This window comes from Patagioenas fasciata, chromosome 4 (assembly GCF_037038585.1).
Source record: "Patagioenas fasciata isolate bPatFas1 chromosome 4, bPatFas1.hap1, whole genome shotgun sequence".
Classification (NCBI taxonomy): Eukaryota; Metazoa; Chordata; class Aves; order Columbiformes; family Columbidae; genus Patagioenas; species Patagioenas fasciata.
The window spans coordinates 46,999,175-47,014,168 of record NC_092523.1 but is presented as its reverse complement, the minus strand read 5'-3'; the positions used below and the strand labels follow the sequence as shown (position 1 = coordinate 47,014,168).

General features: G+C 40.9%; 1 protein-coding gene across 5 annotated transcripts in view; it reads left to right on the top strand.

Annotated features, from left to right (window-relative positions):
• TMEM131L (transmembrane 131 like) overlaps positions 1–14,994 on the top strand; it is an 84,625-nt gene that overhangs the window by 29,129 nt on the left and 40,502 nt on the right. For all 5 annotated transcript variants that reach the window (XM_065836622.2, XM_065836620.2, XM_071807778.1 and 2 more), the window contains exons 4-7: positions 7,445–7,516; positions 8,453–8,576; positions 10,211–10,327; positions 12,281–12,391. In XM_065836622.2, coding sequence (XP_065692694.2) covers positions 7,445–7,516; positions 8,453–8,576; positions 10,211–10,327; positions 12,281–12,391 — 424 coding nt within the window. The remainder of the gene's footprint in view (positions 1–7,444; positions 7,517–8,452; positions 8,577–10,210; positions 10,328–12,280; positions 12,392–14,994) is intronic.

Here is a 14,994-nt window from a genome sequence, read left to right as displayed (position 1 = left end):
TCTTTGGACATTTTTCAAGGCGACTGGGTGTGAGGGTAGGCAGAAAAGCCTTTTTTTTTTAACCTGTGTCTTTCCGTTTATATCCCATTGAGAAGTGTGACTTCATAAGAGCTATACCGTGTGAAATATTGTGAGTTTGGTCATTGCGACTTTGTAGTTTTGTAATAAATAAAACTGAAGCACTGTTGACTTAGGTAACTATTCTGCAAAGAGTTTGTATAAGCCTTATTGCAGAATTTTATCGGAAGAGGGAGTGCAGGCAGCGAGAGGAGAAAAAGTGATCCAGAAAGACACCTGATGGCAGTGGAAACACGAGGGTGGGAGGAGAGGAGCGGAGGGGGCTGCTCAGGTTGCTGGATGACCAAGGGGCCAAATGGAAACAACAGAGAATAGTTTTCCCTGTGCACATTGAGCTGAACTTACCTACCTATTCATCTCTGTGCTTTTTGAAATAAACTAAGTATCAGCCCATTGAAACTTTGTTGAGCAGGTCTTGGCTATATGCTGCTTTGTCAACTTCAGAAGTTGTGTTTTGTTGTCGTTGTTATTGTTTTTTGTTGTTGTTATTATTTTTGTTGTTGTGGTGGTTTTTTGTTTGTTTTTTATTTGTTTGGGTTTTTAAAAAAAAAAAAAGGGAAAAGATTGCTAGATCTGTTTGCCTCCTTAAATCATGACCTTGGCCAGAGATCATGGGATTTGTTTTTAGAGAGATTATCTGGTCCGTTTCACTGGTTTGTTTTGGTTTAGCTCCTTTCCAGTTTTCCGGTAACCAGAACAGCAGGCATGCGTGCACACGTTATTTGATGGGTAACACTGTTCTGGGCTTTCCTGCTTTCCACAGTCTAGGTTGCAGTCCTTGATGTACATAGTGTTGTTCAGAGGAAATAAAGATGATCATGCTTCTTCCAGCAGCAGCACAACTCTGCTAAAGCATGCAAGTGAATTCCTAAAGATGGGTTGCAGATCCCAAGCATTCAGAAGCAGTGAGTCAGTCCTCCTCCTCTTCCCTAAACAATGCAGTGCTAAAAATACTGGAGGTTTTTTGCCTTTTAGGTTTCCAGTGTTTAAAATTCACATTTTTGTTCTTTTACTTTCTAGACAATTTTTTTTTCTTTAAAAAAGAAAAAAATCTGCAAAGACCAAGTGGTTCATGTGTTATGACCTGAGTCCTAGGTCAGTACAGGGCTTCAGGAGAACTCTTGTAAAGCATCCAGGTCTGAGGGAACTGTGCAGGAGCTTCTCCACATGTCACAGCCCTGCAGGGACACAGCACATACAGCTTGCCTGTGAACTCTATAGGGTTGTTGCAAAATCAACCTATTTTCTGATTTCTGAGGACTCTTTCTGCCTCTAGGAAAGAAGTTTAATTTGATTACAAAAAAATCATAATGTAAAAATGTTCCTGTTGGCAGCAGTTACCTCGGTCAAGTTGTAATTTCATATTTCCAAACAATTTTATCACCTCTTTCAAAGCTGCTGTGTGTCCTTCAGGAGCTGCAGTTTGTAACCTTTCTAACTGCTGCTTGGTGCTTTTGCTGCCTTTGATAAATTGGAAGTTTAGAGAAGAGAGGGACTAGGGGCTGTGACAAACCAAAGCTTTCTATTTGCTCTGCAGAAGACTTCTGTTCAGCTGCTGTTTCTACTTCTGTGTCAGTTTCCTCTTAATTAACTGTTTGCATTTTTCAAAATAATTTGCATCAGCTGTAATCAAAACTATTAAAAGTGTTTGGGCTTGGTTGTTTCCGTGCGTGTGAATCTTATTCTCTTAATCTGCTTTTTGTTTATCAGGTGTAATCTAGAGGAATTAATCTAAAATTAGTCAGTAAATGAAGCGTTTTAAATTTAATTTCTCTGTTTCAGTTTACACATAAAAATTGTGCTTTCTGTACAATACCTACATGCTTTTGTTCCTCAAAACCTCATCCTGTGGGTTCATTAGTACTCCTACACTGAACAAGTGGCAAAATGCCGAAGTCAAAATTTATTTAATCAATATACTGAAAAATAAAACATAGTGCTGCCTGAGCAGAATCACTCAAAAAGGCCCTCTTGTACATTAAATAATCTAGTCCTTTTTGTCTGCTGCTTTCAAGAAAACCCTGCAACCATAAAGAAAAGACCTGACAATAAAATGCCTCCGCCGACTTGCTTTTTCCTCATCTGCTGTGAACAAACGGCAAAAAAAGAAAATATGAAGATAGGGCACCAAGTAGCAAGTACAATTTTTCTCAACTACAGATGTTGCTGTCTGAATCATCAGATAATATGCATCTTACAATAATTTAAGGTCATTGATTAAAGAAATAAGGATATGAGGAAGACTTAAGGGAGAAGATGGAAGAAAAAGAGACACTGGGATAAACTTGCAGGAAACTTTCCTCCATTTCTGCCCAGATTCTGCAGATTGCTGAGTGTTTTATACGCGTAATTAGATAAATTATCTCAATCTTCAAGTTTTCTTTTAAAAAAACCCCACACAACACCAAACAATTTATTCAGAGTAGATTTGGTCTTTTGTTTGAATTTTTAGGAAGAATACTTCTCTTTTGATTTTGGCCAGTGAAGTATGAATAATTCTGTGAAGAAAGATCTTTTTTTCTGTTGGGCTTTGCAGGAGGTAAAAGGGGCTTTGCTTATTTGGAACAGATGTTTTTGTATAATATACATTCCATATATATATTAGAGTTTAGGGCTATAGATAAATATATAAAAATCTGATGTATTTTTACTAATTACATCAAAATGTAAAAGAACTGAAAAAAGTAAGAGCAAACCAATTTCAATTATGTATTTAACAGCACTCTCAGCATCCCTGTAGTAGTGTCCCCTTTTTTCAGTCCTGTGTCAAAAGGACACTGAAATGTTCCTTCCTGGAGCAGGGAGTGTAAAAGGCTGGAACTTCTCCGTGATCTCTGATGCCTTTGTCCCTACAGAGAAGCACCTCTGGGGCTTCTCAGTGGAGGGAATATGATGGCTTAAGATGTTACAGCTCATGCTCCTTTTAAGAAACAACAACAAAAAAACCACAAAGCTGCTGCCCACATACTTCACTTGCACAGGCGGTCAGACATTCTTGCATTCCTTCATCCTGCTCTTCTCCCCTGGTGTCACCCCTCCTCCTCACCCCATCTTCTCCTCCAACCCCCTCTTGTCTGTTCCACATCCATCTGGTCCTGTGAGTTGGGTGCCCAGTCGGGATTTGTCCCTCTCTACTGGGTGTTTGCTGTGAATCGGCCTGGTGGGCTGGAGCTGTGGGTCTCTGGGGCTCATCCTTTTCCCCCATCCTCCCGCAGAGCCTGTCCCCCGTCTTCCCCCTGCCCTGGGTTCTCTGGGTGACCTCTGGAGCCCTCCCTTGCCTCCCCAGTGTTTCAGCTGTTCTTACTCTTTTTTTTTTTTTTTTTTTTTTTTTTTCCTGGAGATGAATGGTCCAGGGTGCCAGCATTTGAAATAAATTGTGAGGATGGAGAGGAATTGTTGGGCTGGCAAGTGATAATGGGACAAGTTAAACTACCGCTAAGTGTTTAAAGTAGATGCCAGGATCTCCCTTCCCCCTTCTATTTATTTCTCCCATTTCCCTCCAGTTCACTTGTGCTTAAAAATGTCCCCTGAAATGCTGGAATTGACCTGCTGTATGGAAGCTTAACACTCAGAACTAGATGTGCGACTGGTCTGGCTGAAAAAGCAGAGATGCCATTGAATGTGGAGTCTGGCTTTGTTCAATGGTATGTTTAATGCGATGTTAACTGATTTTAAAAGCAATTAAAGAATAGTTGGAAACCAGGCATTTTCAATTATGAAGAGAGCTGTTTCTCCACTTTTGTTGTTTCAAGACTTCCATTCCTCGTCTAATATTTGTGCGTATTTCCCAGGCCTGTAACATTCTCATGAAATGACCTGCATGCTTTTTTGGACATGTCTGAAGTCAAAGAGAAGTTTTTGGCATAATTTGAGGTGAATCCATTATTAAGCTGAGTTTAAAGAAGAAATCCAAAAAGTAAATGTTTTCTTTTAAAAAGTATCTTGAACATTTACATGTCTCAATAAATTGCCTTTGACATTTATTTCCCTGTCAGGTCCCCTGCAGAAATCTGAATATATTGAGTTGTGTTTGGAGAGTGAGGATACAGAAGGATGTTCTGCCAGCTTCCAGCTGGCTTTGAAACTTGTGGTAACACATTGGAGAATTACACTTCTAATCCATTAATAGATGGGCCAGTCCCTTTCTCTCTATAGTGATGGGCTTTAAAATGCATCCCAGTTGTTCAGGTGCAATGGGCAGAATGATCCCCTGCTCATTCCTGCTAGTCCAACCTGTTGTCTTCTCCTTTGGGGGAAGAAGAAACCCTAAATGGTGGTGGATTTCTTTTTCCACTAGTCCTGCAGTTGAATAAGCTCAGCTCTCAGGTTTGGGGCTTTGGGGCTGCTGATCAGCGGTGCAGATGCCCTGGAGTGAGGCAGCGGGCAGGGTTATGAGCAAAGCACTGTAGAAATGTGGATGTTCCGCTTTTGGGGCCTGGCTGGGGCTTGGAGCAATTTGGCGGCTTTTGTGGGGTGCAGAGCAGAAGCTGGATGTCTTGTAACCATGGACCCGTTCCTGGGGCTGCTGGGGAGCAGTGTGCAGGGATGCTCTGAAAGTCACCTCCATGCTCAGGAGTTGGAACCTGCAGAGTTCATCAGCTGAGGCTTAGCTTCAGCTGTCCCACATCCAGGCTGCCTTCTCCAGAAGGAGTGGGATGTCAGGCCTGGGATCCTGCTGCTGCTGCTCTTCATTGGGCTTTTCCCATTTTCTGGTGAGCAGAGCGTTGGACATGATTGTTGACTAAACAGTAATATAGTGTACTTTTAAGAACCAGTGCTACAGCATGGCCTTGTTCACCCAAACCAAATGAAACAGTCTCCTACATCCACAGCTGGGTTTGCATCCAGTCGGTGCATTGAGTACCTGTTGCAGAGAGTGCGGGTTGAGAGTGAAAGAGCTGATGCTTCTAGAACTCCCCAGACGGAAGATTAGTAAGTCTTGGAGAGCTGCTGCCAATTACACAAATTGGCACAGAGGAGCACTCAGCTTCTTGTCCTTCTTAGCAAAGGTTTTTCTGGTGGGAAAATGTATTTCAAGCAGTACCTGTAAGATATTAGAAACTTAAGCGGTGATGGGGTTCAGGGTGATACTGTAGTGTCTTAACTTTTATTTTGCTATATATGTGTGTGCATGTGAGAAAGGAATCTGAGGACACTTGGGAAATGTGCCTTCCCCCAAATGTTTTTACTGAAATAGTAACTTTAATTTGTGTGTGTTCACAACAACGTTACTCAGACTTGCCTGCTGGGTGTGTCTCTGAGGATGACTTTTGGAAAGGAAAGAAGATGCTTGTTGCTGTGTTTTTTCTAGAAATGGAGCAAGAGCTGGCCAGGGCAGAGCAGAGTGGTTAAAAGGACACCGTCATTCACCTGGACTTTGTAGTTCTGCATCATGTTATTTTCTAGCAGTTCCCCAGGAATGTAGAGTCCTGCATCTGGGCAGGAACAACCCCAGGTTCCAGTATAGGTTGGGAAATTACATATTAGAGAGCAGTGTAGGGGAAAGGGACCTGGGGGTCCTGGTGGACAACAGGATGACCATGAGCCAGAACTGTGCCCTTGTGGCCAGGAAGGCCAGTGGCATCCTTGGGTGTATTACAAGGGGGATGGTTAGTAGATCGAGAGAGGTTCTCCTTCCCCTCTCTTCCGCCCTGGTGAGACCCCATCTGGAATATTGTGTCCAGTTCTGGGTCCCTTAGTTCCAGAAGGACAGAGAACTGCTGGAGAGAGTCCAGCATAGGACAACAAAGATGATTAAGGGAGTGGGGCACCTCCCTTATGAAGAAAGGCTGAGGAAGCTGGGTCTCTTTATTTTGGAGAAGAGGAGACTGAGGGGTGACCTTATTAATGTTTATAAATATATAAAGGGTGAGTGCCATGAGGATGGAGCCAGGCTCTTCTCAGTGGCAAACAATGATAGGACAAGGGGTAATGGGATCAAGCTGGAACACAAGAGGTTCCACTTAAATTTGAAAAAAACCGACTTCTCAGTGAAGGTGACGGAGCACTGGAACAGGCTGCCCAGGGAAGTTGTGGAGTCTCCTTCCCTGGAGACATTCAAAACCCACCTGAACATGTTCCTGTGCAACCTCACCTAGGCGTACCTGCTCTGGCAGGGGGATTGGACTAGATGATCTTCTGAGGTCCTTTCCAATCCCAAACATACTGTGATACTGTGATATATTGCATTCCTCCTGCTACAGCAGCAAGAGAGTTTGCTCCTTTCTGTGAGAAATGTTTTAATAATAATACACCTGATTTTTCCTTACTAGTAATAAATTATTATGTCTCTCTTGGTTTGGAATATAACAACAGAATTATGTAGGTACTTTAATATATTAAAGGTGTAATGTTACACAACTACATTTTTAAATTGGGAACCAATTAACTGCACTACCACACATTAGACAAACCAGCTGGATAACTAATGAGACCACAGTCCATCCTTCCCTTCTCAGATTCATCTTTCCTAGGATGCTTATTAGCATCATCCAGTAAAGATGAAACTTGTTCTGACTATGCAACATGCAGACTGCTTCTGGGGAAGTTTTTAAGAGCATAGCACTGGGGACATAGATGTCATGAACAAGTGCTGGGCTTGTTTTTTACTGCTGTGATTGTTCAGACTTGTGGAAGACAAGTTTTAATTGAGAAAGTGGTGAAGATATACTGGGATTTCTGTGTTATAGGGCATCGACTCACATTGAAGCAAGTCAAAAATGTGCTAGAACTGATGGGAACTTTATTTTGAATTTTCCTGGGGCAAAGGGAAGATGATGATGTGTGTGTTTCACATTATTTCTTATTCTCTTTTGCATACAAGAAATGAGTTGGCTTTTGCATTAAAGCCACAGCTAGGCAAGCACTTCTTTTGATGTTGGCTTTTGCACGAGCTGCTGTTTACTCCATTACCTCTGCAGCTCTCAGGTGTGCTCATACCAGTGCCCATGTGAATTTTGAATGGACAAGACTGGGGATCTGCTCTGTGCTGACATAGTTTTCATTCCCTGGGACATTCAAGGTGTTTTTCCTCCTGTAGTTCACTGTGCAGCCCCACAAAGAGCTGTATCAGCACAACTGAGGAGATACGTGCACAGAAGGGAGGTTGTCCAAGACAGCATTGCTTCTAAAATGGGATACTTCTCAAGCTGCACTTTGATTGCCATGAGCTTTGCAGCATGTGCCATTGTATGGAAACCTTAAAAGGTTGATCTTATGGTAGCAAGAGAAATGTATGAAAAGATTTCTAAGTCGAGTGTGTTTAGACTATAAAGAGTCAGAGGCTGTAACTTATGTTCTTCCACTGTACTGTGTAGTGTCATGCCCACTAAATATTAATTGTGGCTTCTTTTCCTTTTTTTTCCAGCTTCTCAGCAAAGGTACCTCCAAATGGGAAGACCTTACATTTTCACCCATCAGTTCTGCATTTTGGAATGCAGTGAGTATCTTAAATTGTTGTTATTTTGATTAATAACGAAGTGGGGACAAACAACTCTAGTGGGCTATATTTGGGTAAAGAGCATTAGCCAAGATCATGCCACCCTCTGAAAGAAAGAGAAATAGAAATTAATTGCCACAGAGTTCAAACTGTGTTTCTTGCCTTACAGTGCTTTGTAAATGAAAATCAGCATAGTTCTAGGAAGGAGGAAAAGGGAGTAGCAAATGATAATACATTCTGTGTATATTTCAGGTGGTTCTGCCTGGATGTCAAATCAGTTTTTCATGCTGGTGGTTCATTTCTTGAAAAATTGCCTTCCAAGTGGAGGGGGAGCATGTTACTTCCTTTAACTTCTGAAAATAAAATCCAGAAAGCCCCAGGCAAAACATACTGGTAGAATACTTGAGATTTAATTAATTTATTTATTTTAAATTCTCCTTTAAGAAAGCTTTAAAAATTATTCTTAAGTGATAATTGGTCTTTGGTCTGTCAGTAACTGAAAAGAAACATGGTCCAGTTCTGAGTTAAAGGAATGTTTCAGAGGATGCATAGAATGAATGTATGAGATGCTGGGTCTTAGGGTGTATTAACTAAAGCAAAAGCCTTAAGAGAATAATTTCTTTACCTGACAAAACAAGGCTTTGGTTATTTAAGCTTCGTTACTCAAAACTTCATGCCTGGTAAGGTTTGGTTTTTTTCTTAAACTCCTGGTGAGTCAAAGGAGTTTTGGCTAAGTGCACCTCTCGCATTTCAGTGTTACTTGTCTTTGTATACTAAAGGACAAAATTTGTTTGGCATGTTTCCGAAGAATAGTTACAATTAGGAAGTTGTTGCATATCAACATGGTTTAGAGTGATCTGTGTTTGTTGCTTTTTTGTGTATTGCCTGTACTTATAAAGTGAATAATTTATTTCTTTTTCTTTCCCCCTGCTTTAGATTACTGGGGTTACCCAGAGCTAAAATGCTGCATGCCTACAACCCTATTAGAGATAGAGAAATTGTAGTGAATTCAGTGTTTACAGCTACTACACAGTTTCATGTATCTCCTTCTCATAGCCAGGTGAGTGTTGATGTACTTTTGGAAACTATGTAATGGCCAAGTGCCAAGCCTTCGTGCTTCCTTTGGCCGATGTGGTTTCTCTTCATGCTCTTTTGTAGGACCTCCAACTTTTTTTCTGGTTTTGGTAGCATTTCTTTTTGCTCACTTTTACTTAGGCTGGTGAATGAGAAGACATCCAAAACCTACAATTGGAAATATAAAGGGAAAATTTTTACAGCATTACAGAGGCTGTTTTAATCTCATTCTGCTCTGTGCAGTATTATGCAGTAATCCACAGGCATGTGGGTGTTTACAACCTTGAATTTTCAGTCTTTCAAATGGTCTTGCATATTCCTCAAAAAAAACCTGCAGTGAAATGTTTTATGCATTTTGTACTGCAATTATGAGCATAATTGCCTTACGATCTAGGACTATGTCGAGGGTTAGGATTGCGGGGTGACAATCAAACCCTGGCAGATGTATTGTTAACCTCCTCTCCCCCCTACTTCCCCCTTTTGCCCCTCCCTCTCCCCCCTTCCCACTCAGGACAGGCGATCGGGAGGGAAAGAAGGACAGAGAGAAGAGAGTTGGAAAAGTTAAAAATGTTTTACTAATGCTACTAATAAGAATAGAGAAAATAATACAAAATATACAAAACCAATCTTGTAAGTCTCAGCAACTGCAGAGCCAGCACCCAAAGTCCTGGATTAGACTCTGTAGCCAACCGGAGCTGGATTCAGTCTGTCACCAGGCCTCAGTTCGCAGGGACGACCAGCAAGGTCCTCTCCTAATGTCAGCCATGAGGAAAAAAAAGGGAAAAGGGACGAGATCCTCGTGATCTCCCACTTTTATATGAAGTATTCACGTGAATGGAATGTTATACACCATTGGTCAGTCTCTTGGTCATCAGTTTCTCGTTGCCCCTCTCGCGAGATGTCCATCCGTGCTTATCAATAAGTTTGCATTCCATTGCTAGGTTTAGCCAAAACATGTGTTGGGTTTTCCAGGAAAATGCAACTAATATGAAGGCTTTAGCTGACAGGCAAAAATTCACTAAAAGTGAAGCTTGTTTTTTAACAAAACCAGGACAGACTAGTATTTTCACTCTGAAATTTTTTAACCATTTATAACAATATCATGCATGTTAAGAATGAATTGCTGGGATCTCACTTTGATGAAGCCCAGATTTTGTCCTCTACTGATGTGCGAAGGATGTTTATTATATCTGATTTGTGTTTTTACTATGACTGAATGGGTGTTACTGTGCAGACATAAATGCCATTGTTACTAATTGTTTTGCCCAAGTTCAGCTTTGACTCATTTGGCTATATATCATGGTGGGGATTGATTTGCTTTGTAATGGGTATCTGTATGTGGGGAAGTGTCAGTGCTGCATGATGAACTTCTTGTGCAAAAAAATGTCTTGATTGATGGGACCTGAGCTAGCCAAAAGCTCCAGCCACAATACGGCGAGTTGCTGCGTGGTCTCAGTTCTTCTCCACAGTGGGAGTCAAGAGTTGTGGACCGATGAAACTGCTCAGGGCTGAGGGATCTACAGATCTACATGTAGAAATGTCTGTTGGGTGCTGTGACTGAACGGTGGGTGTTGTCATCACCGGCACCGAATAAGCAAGCTGCTTTTGTGTTCTCTGCAGGTGATTCCAGCGATGGGAAAAGTTTCTTTCAGAGTACTCTTCCTGCCAACGGAAGAAGGCAGTATTGAAAGCTCATTATTTATAAATACCTCATCTCATGGAATACTTTCATATCAGGTAACTACTCTTTTTCTTCAGCTTGAGTTTTGGATTTACTTGTGTTTTAAAAAGTGATTTTCATACAGTTTGAACTTAGAGACCTTCAAAGTCCATTGAATTTCTGATACAAATCAGGTGTTTACAGTTCGTCCCTTCTACCAGATCTAGCCCGTCTCATAATTCCTCATACGTGTATACGGTTAAAAATACTACAGTTAGTGGGACTACTTGCATAGTAAAATTGTGTACTTGTGTATATGTGCTTAAAGGTTCATGGTCCTGTCACTACTAGTTGGTTTCTAAAACCTATTTAGGAAATATTTGAGGTGGTTTTCAGCTACTCTGCAGGATTTTATGTAAACACATTGGGGATGTAACACAGGGTGAGAGGTTGAGGCTTTTAAACATGGAAGTCAAAATGGTGGTTGTTCATTAAACCTGTCTGTTGTCTGATTAACTAGTGAATTCAGACAAGTCTTAAGGGTTTTTTTTTAATTATTATTTTTATAAGGGACATTATATTCTCCAGATTCCTTTCTTTTATTAATTTCCTAAAGAAAAACCTAAATTCAGTGATTTAAAAACAATGCCAGCTTTAATCAATCATCCAGCTATTCCCATACTTTGAAATTGTGCTGGAAAACAAAGCTCCTTAAATGTAAGTACAGGTAACTTCAATTCAAATACATGTTTTTTAGTACAAATGTTGCATTTATCTAGTATTTATTAGAGGTGGTGCCAAATTTGGCAGAAACTTCTCATTGCAGATGGTGGAAGAGTGCATTATGGAGTGACCTTTTCTTCTTTGCATCTCTTCTGTTGCTCCCTCCTGACTCGTTGATTTATTGCCTGCTCAGCTCAGCCAGGGCCTTTTGTCAACAAGTTGTGGAGAGGCAGTTGTCAGTGTCACAAAAAAATTGGTTTGTCTTCTGTTAGACTGCTGCTAAAATAAGTAATAGACAGGTTTTCATGGGCAGTTTCACCAGCCACCTGAAACAGAGGAAGTAGCTGCCCATGATTTCAGTTTACGTTAGCTTTAAGAGTTTCAAAATCAGGTGTAACTTGAGCGGCTGATGCACAGTCACAGTGCTCCTGAGAGCCCACAAGCCTTGAAATATGTTTGATGTTTCTAGCAAGAGTTTGTACGGAAGATTCACCCAAATGGAGAAGCACTAGTATTGTAGTAGAATGTACTTTGTAAATGCCTCAATTAAAAAAAAAATAGCATATTCCCTTTGATCTGATATTTTCTATTTGTAAATAGATAGATAAGTAGATAGATGATTCGCATTGCATTATCCTCTTAATTAAAAACTATTTTAAAAATTCTACTAAAAAATATCTTTGCATATGAGTGAAAAACCCCAAGGTGTTTTCCTTAACCTCTAGAGACTTTTCCTCCCCCTGTTATTTTGCATCTCATTGTCATAAAGTAATCTTGGTGAAGCAGAATATGAATGCAGTGAAAACATTCAACCTGCAAATCTTACGGTGCTCTGAAAACTGCAGACTTAAAAAAACCCCACAAATGATCAAAAATAATTGTATTGAATTTTTAAGGCAAAGTCATTGCCTTAAATATGCAATTGCACTAATAACACAGTTTTTCCAGAAACTACCGGGCTGCCAAGTGATGATATGTGTATTGTAATTGCCCGAAGAATAGTAAGAGAGTTAGATACTGTCTTTTTGAGATAGCCTGGTGCTCTGGTGGTGATTGCTTTGCTTTGTTTTTGTAATAGTCCCCTAATGAGTGAAGATGCTAAAGTGCCATTGATGTGTATAGTTACTTTCCACATGGAAACTTCATATATATGAATTGTCTTTTAAAATAATCTAATGTGAGAAACCAGTCTATTTCTTGAGAAGGTTGTTATTACTAGCAAAATAGTTTTGTAGGTTGCTGTGATAACTGAAATACTAATTGTTGATGTAATGATTTTATTTATTTATTTTTTTTTTTAACAACAGTTGTTTGGAACGGGAACTCTGACGTCTTCTCCAGAAGAACCTGGAGTGCAGCTAGCAAATACCCACTTAGTGCTTCCACACATTCAGAACATCCAGGTGTCACACACACTGGTACAGTATACATTTCAAATGGAGGCAAAACATAAATCTTCTTAGACATAAAAGGCTTTTGTCCTCAGTTTGTTGAGATGCAAGAAATGTTAACAAAAAGTCCAAGTACCAGTGATTGCGGGAAAGAGGTCCCAAGATATGGGGCTACTGTGGTGAGCTGGTGTTCTGATTTTATGAGACAGTCTTTGGCATTTAAACTATTCCCACTGGTTCTTTTTTCTGCTCCTGTGGTGTGCTGTCCTCTCAGTTGTGCCAACAAAACTATCTGTGAGGCTGTGCTCCGAACTGGAGAACTGATCTGTCCTAAATAAAATAAGCTTTGTACTGTAGCACTGAGAGGGGGGCTGTTTTGGCGTATTCTATTTTTTTATTTGAGACTTGTTCCCCATGCTGGTTCACAGTGGGGCTGTGCCAGGCGTTTTCTGCAGTTAAAAAGTACTGGGTGTGCTGCGAGGGTGAGAATGAGAGCTGGGAGTGTCCCCTCCTGCCCGTATCACTGCTGAAGGTATCAGCTTTGCTAACCTCAGCTTGACTAAAGCAGGGAGCTGTGGGAAATACAGCAAGGTGGATTCACAAGGCATAACTGTTTCAGTTGAAAGAAGCTTTAATGATTTCTGTCACTTCGTTGCAGTTGTAGGTATCTTTGTAGCCTTCCAGCCCATACAGATACTTTCAAGTGAATACATGGAAAAATTGATCTTTCACATTTCCCTTTGTATTATACACAGATTGAGTTTTATCAAAAGCATATTTAGACTATCTTAGCACATAACAGAACTTAATCTTTTATCTGAATGCAAGCTGCATTGATTGCCTTCATGATGTCACCCTCTCTTCTACCTGAGAAAAATTCTCAGCTCAGACTGTATCTTTAAGTCTGTTAGGTCAATCTTACCTCTACCTGAGGATAATGCACAGTTTCTTTCTTTTCCTTTTTTCTGTACCAGTCTCTTTCTCTACTACACAGGTGTGCTTGCTTGTGGGTGTACACAGACTCTTATGAAGGAACCAAAAATCTTCAGGTTTTGTAATTTGGGGTGCTAAGGGTAGAACTGAGAAGGGGTTTTTGGATGCTGCTTATGACGTTTTTCTGCAACTTCACATCTAGCTCAGTGGGTTGTTGTCAGGTACTGAAAGTGAATGACCAGAATTGTTCATAGGGATATGGATGGAATTTTGCCTCTAAGAAGGCCAGGTGTTAGAAATACGATACATCCCTGGGAACTATAGGTTAAAATTTTACCTCCACAGTAGTATTTCCATTGGAAATAAAACATGTGACAGGTTTGTGTTTCCATTTTTTGTGGAAAATGAACTTCCATTGATTTTTGTGGGTTGTTTTTATCCTTTAATAGGCAAAGGTATGCAGGCGTTTCTCTTTTCTCCATCATTCCCCCATTTTTTTTTTTTTTTCAGCAGAAACTCAGATGATTAGTGAGAAAAGACAAAGTTGCCTTTTCTACTGTTGAATTTCACCCTCTTTCTGTTATTCTTTTCAAAGTTTCAGCTTTTAAAGTGTTCAGGATCGGTGTACTCTGGCTGTGGTCCTGGATCCCAGGATTTCTGGGCTGGCTCACTCCATCAGGAGGAAAGAAGAGCTGTGTCCAACACTGTGGATTCATAGTATGTCCACGTGGCCATTCAGCAGTGGCTAGTTGCCACTAAGCCTTAACAGATGGTGGAGTCCATATAGGTCATCTTTGTTTATCCAGCTTCTGGATCTAGTCTTTGCTCCAGTTGCCTGTTTTTTGGCGTTGTTCAGTATTTGGCCAGCCCTACCAGGGCAGCCACGCCACTGCCTCATTGTGTTCAAAGTGCTATGCAAGTGCACTGGAAGTGCCAGTGGAGGAGAGACCTGCAGGGCAGGATGTCTTATCGTAGGAGACACGGGCATCGCTTGGCTGACTTTGCAGAGGAGTTAAGAGTTTATGAACCAGCAACATGGGAAACACTGCAAGTACTGGCAGGAACCCAAGACTCCTTTAGCTGTGTTTTGTGCCAGTGGACAGAGGATCAAAGAAGCCAGAGTGTGCAAGTGCGGTGCTTGGGTGTGCAGCAGGAAGGTAGTAGGACAGTAGGGTTTTCTTGGTGTGCCATCCTGATAACTGCCTGCAAAAAACTGATTAAACTCTGCTGAATCATTGTTACAGGGACAGCTTATTAACACCATTCAGAGTTGAAACAGCTTTTTAGGGCCAGGGACTGTCCAGGACAGAAATTTTGAAGTATCAGCCTGCAGGAAGAAGGGAAGACTTGTTCAATATTTGTTCTTTATTAGTTATACTGTGGCCAAAATACAGGAAGTGTTTTGAACTCTACAGTCCTGATAATGATGCAGTGATATCTCTGTGAAAATCTTGTATAGAGCAATATCTGATTGACAGGGTACCTAAGGCAAAATAAGGAATTCTTACCCTAAAAGTGACATTGGGTCTGTGGCTGCTTGGTGGCTGTGTAGCTGGCCTGTGCCAGCTGTTCTCTTGGTGCTCTGTTTTGATGGATTAATTATTTTCAAAGTAGTTACCTATTGTACTGTCCTCCAGTGAGAATCCCAGACCTTCGCTAGCAGAGAGGGGCTCCTTGAAGATCAAAGGGTTCAGGTT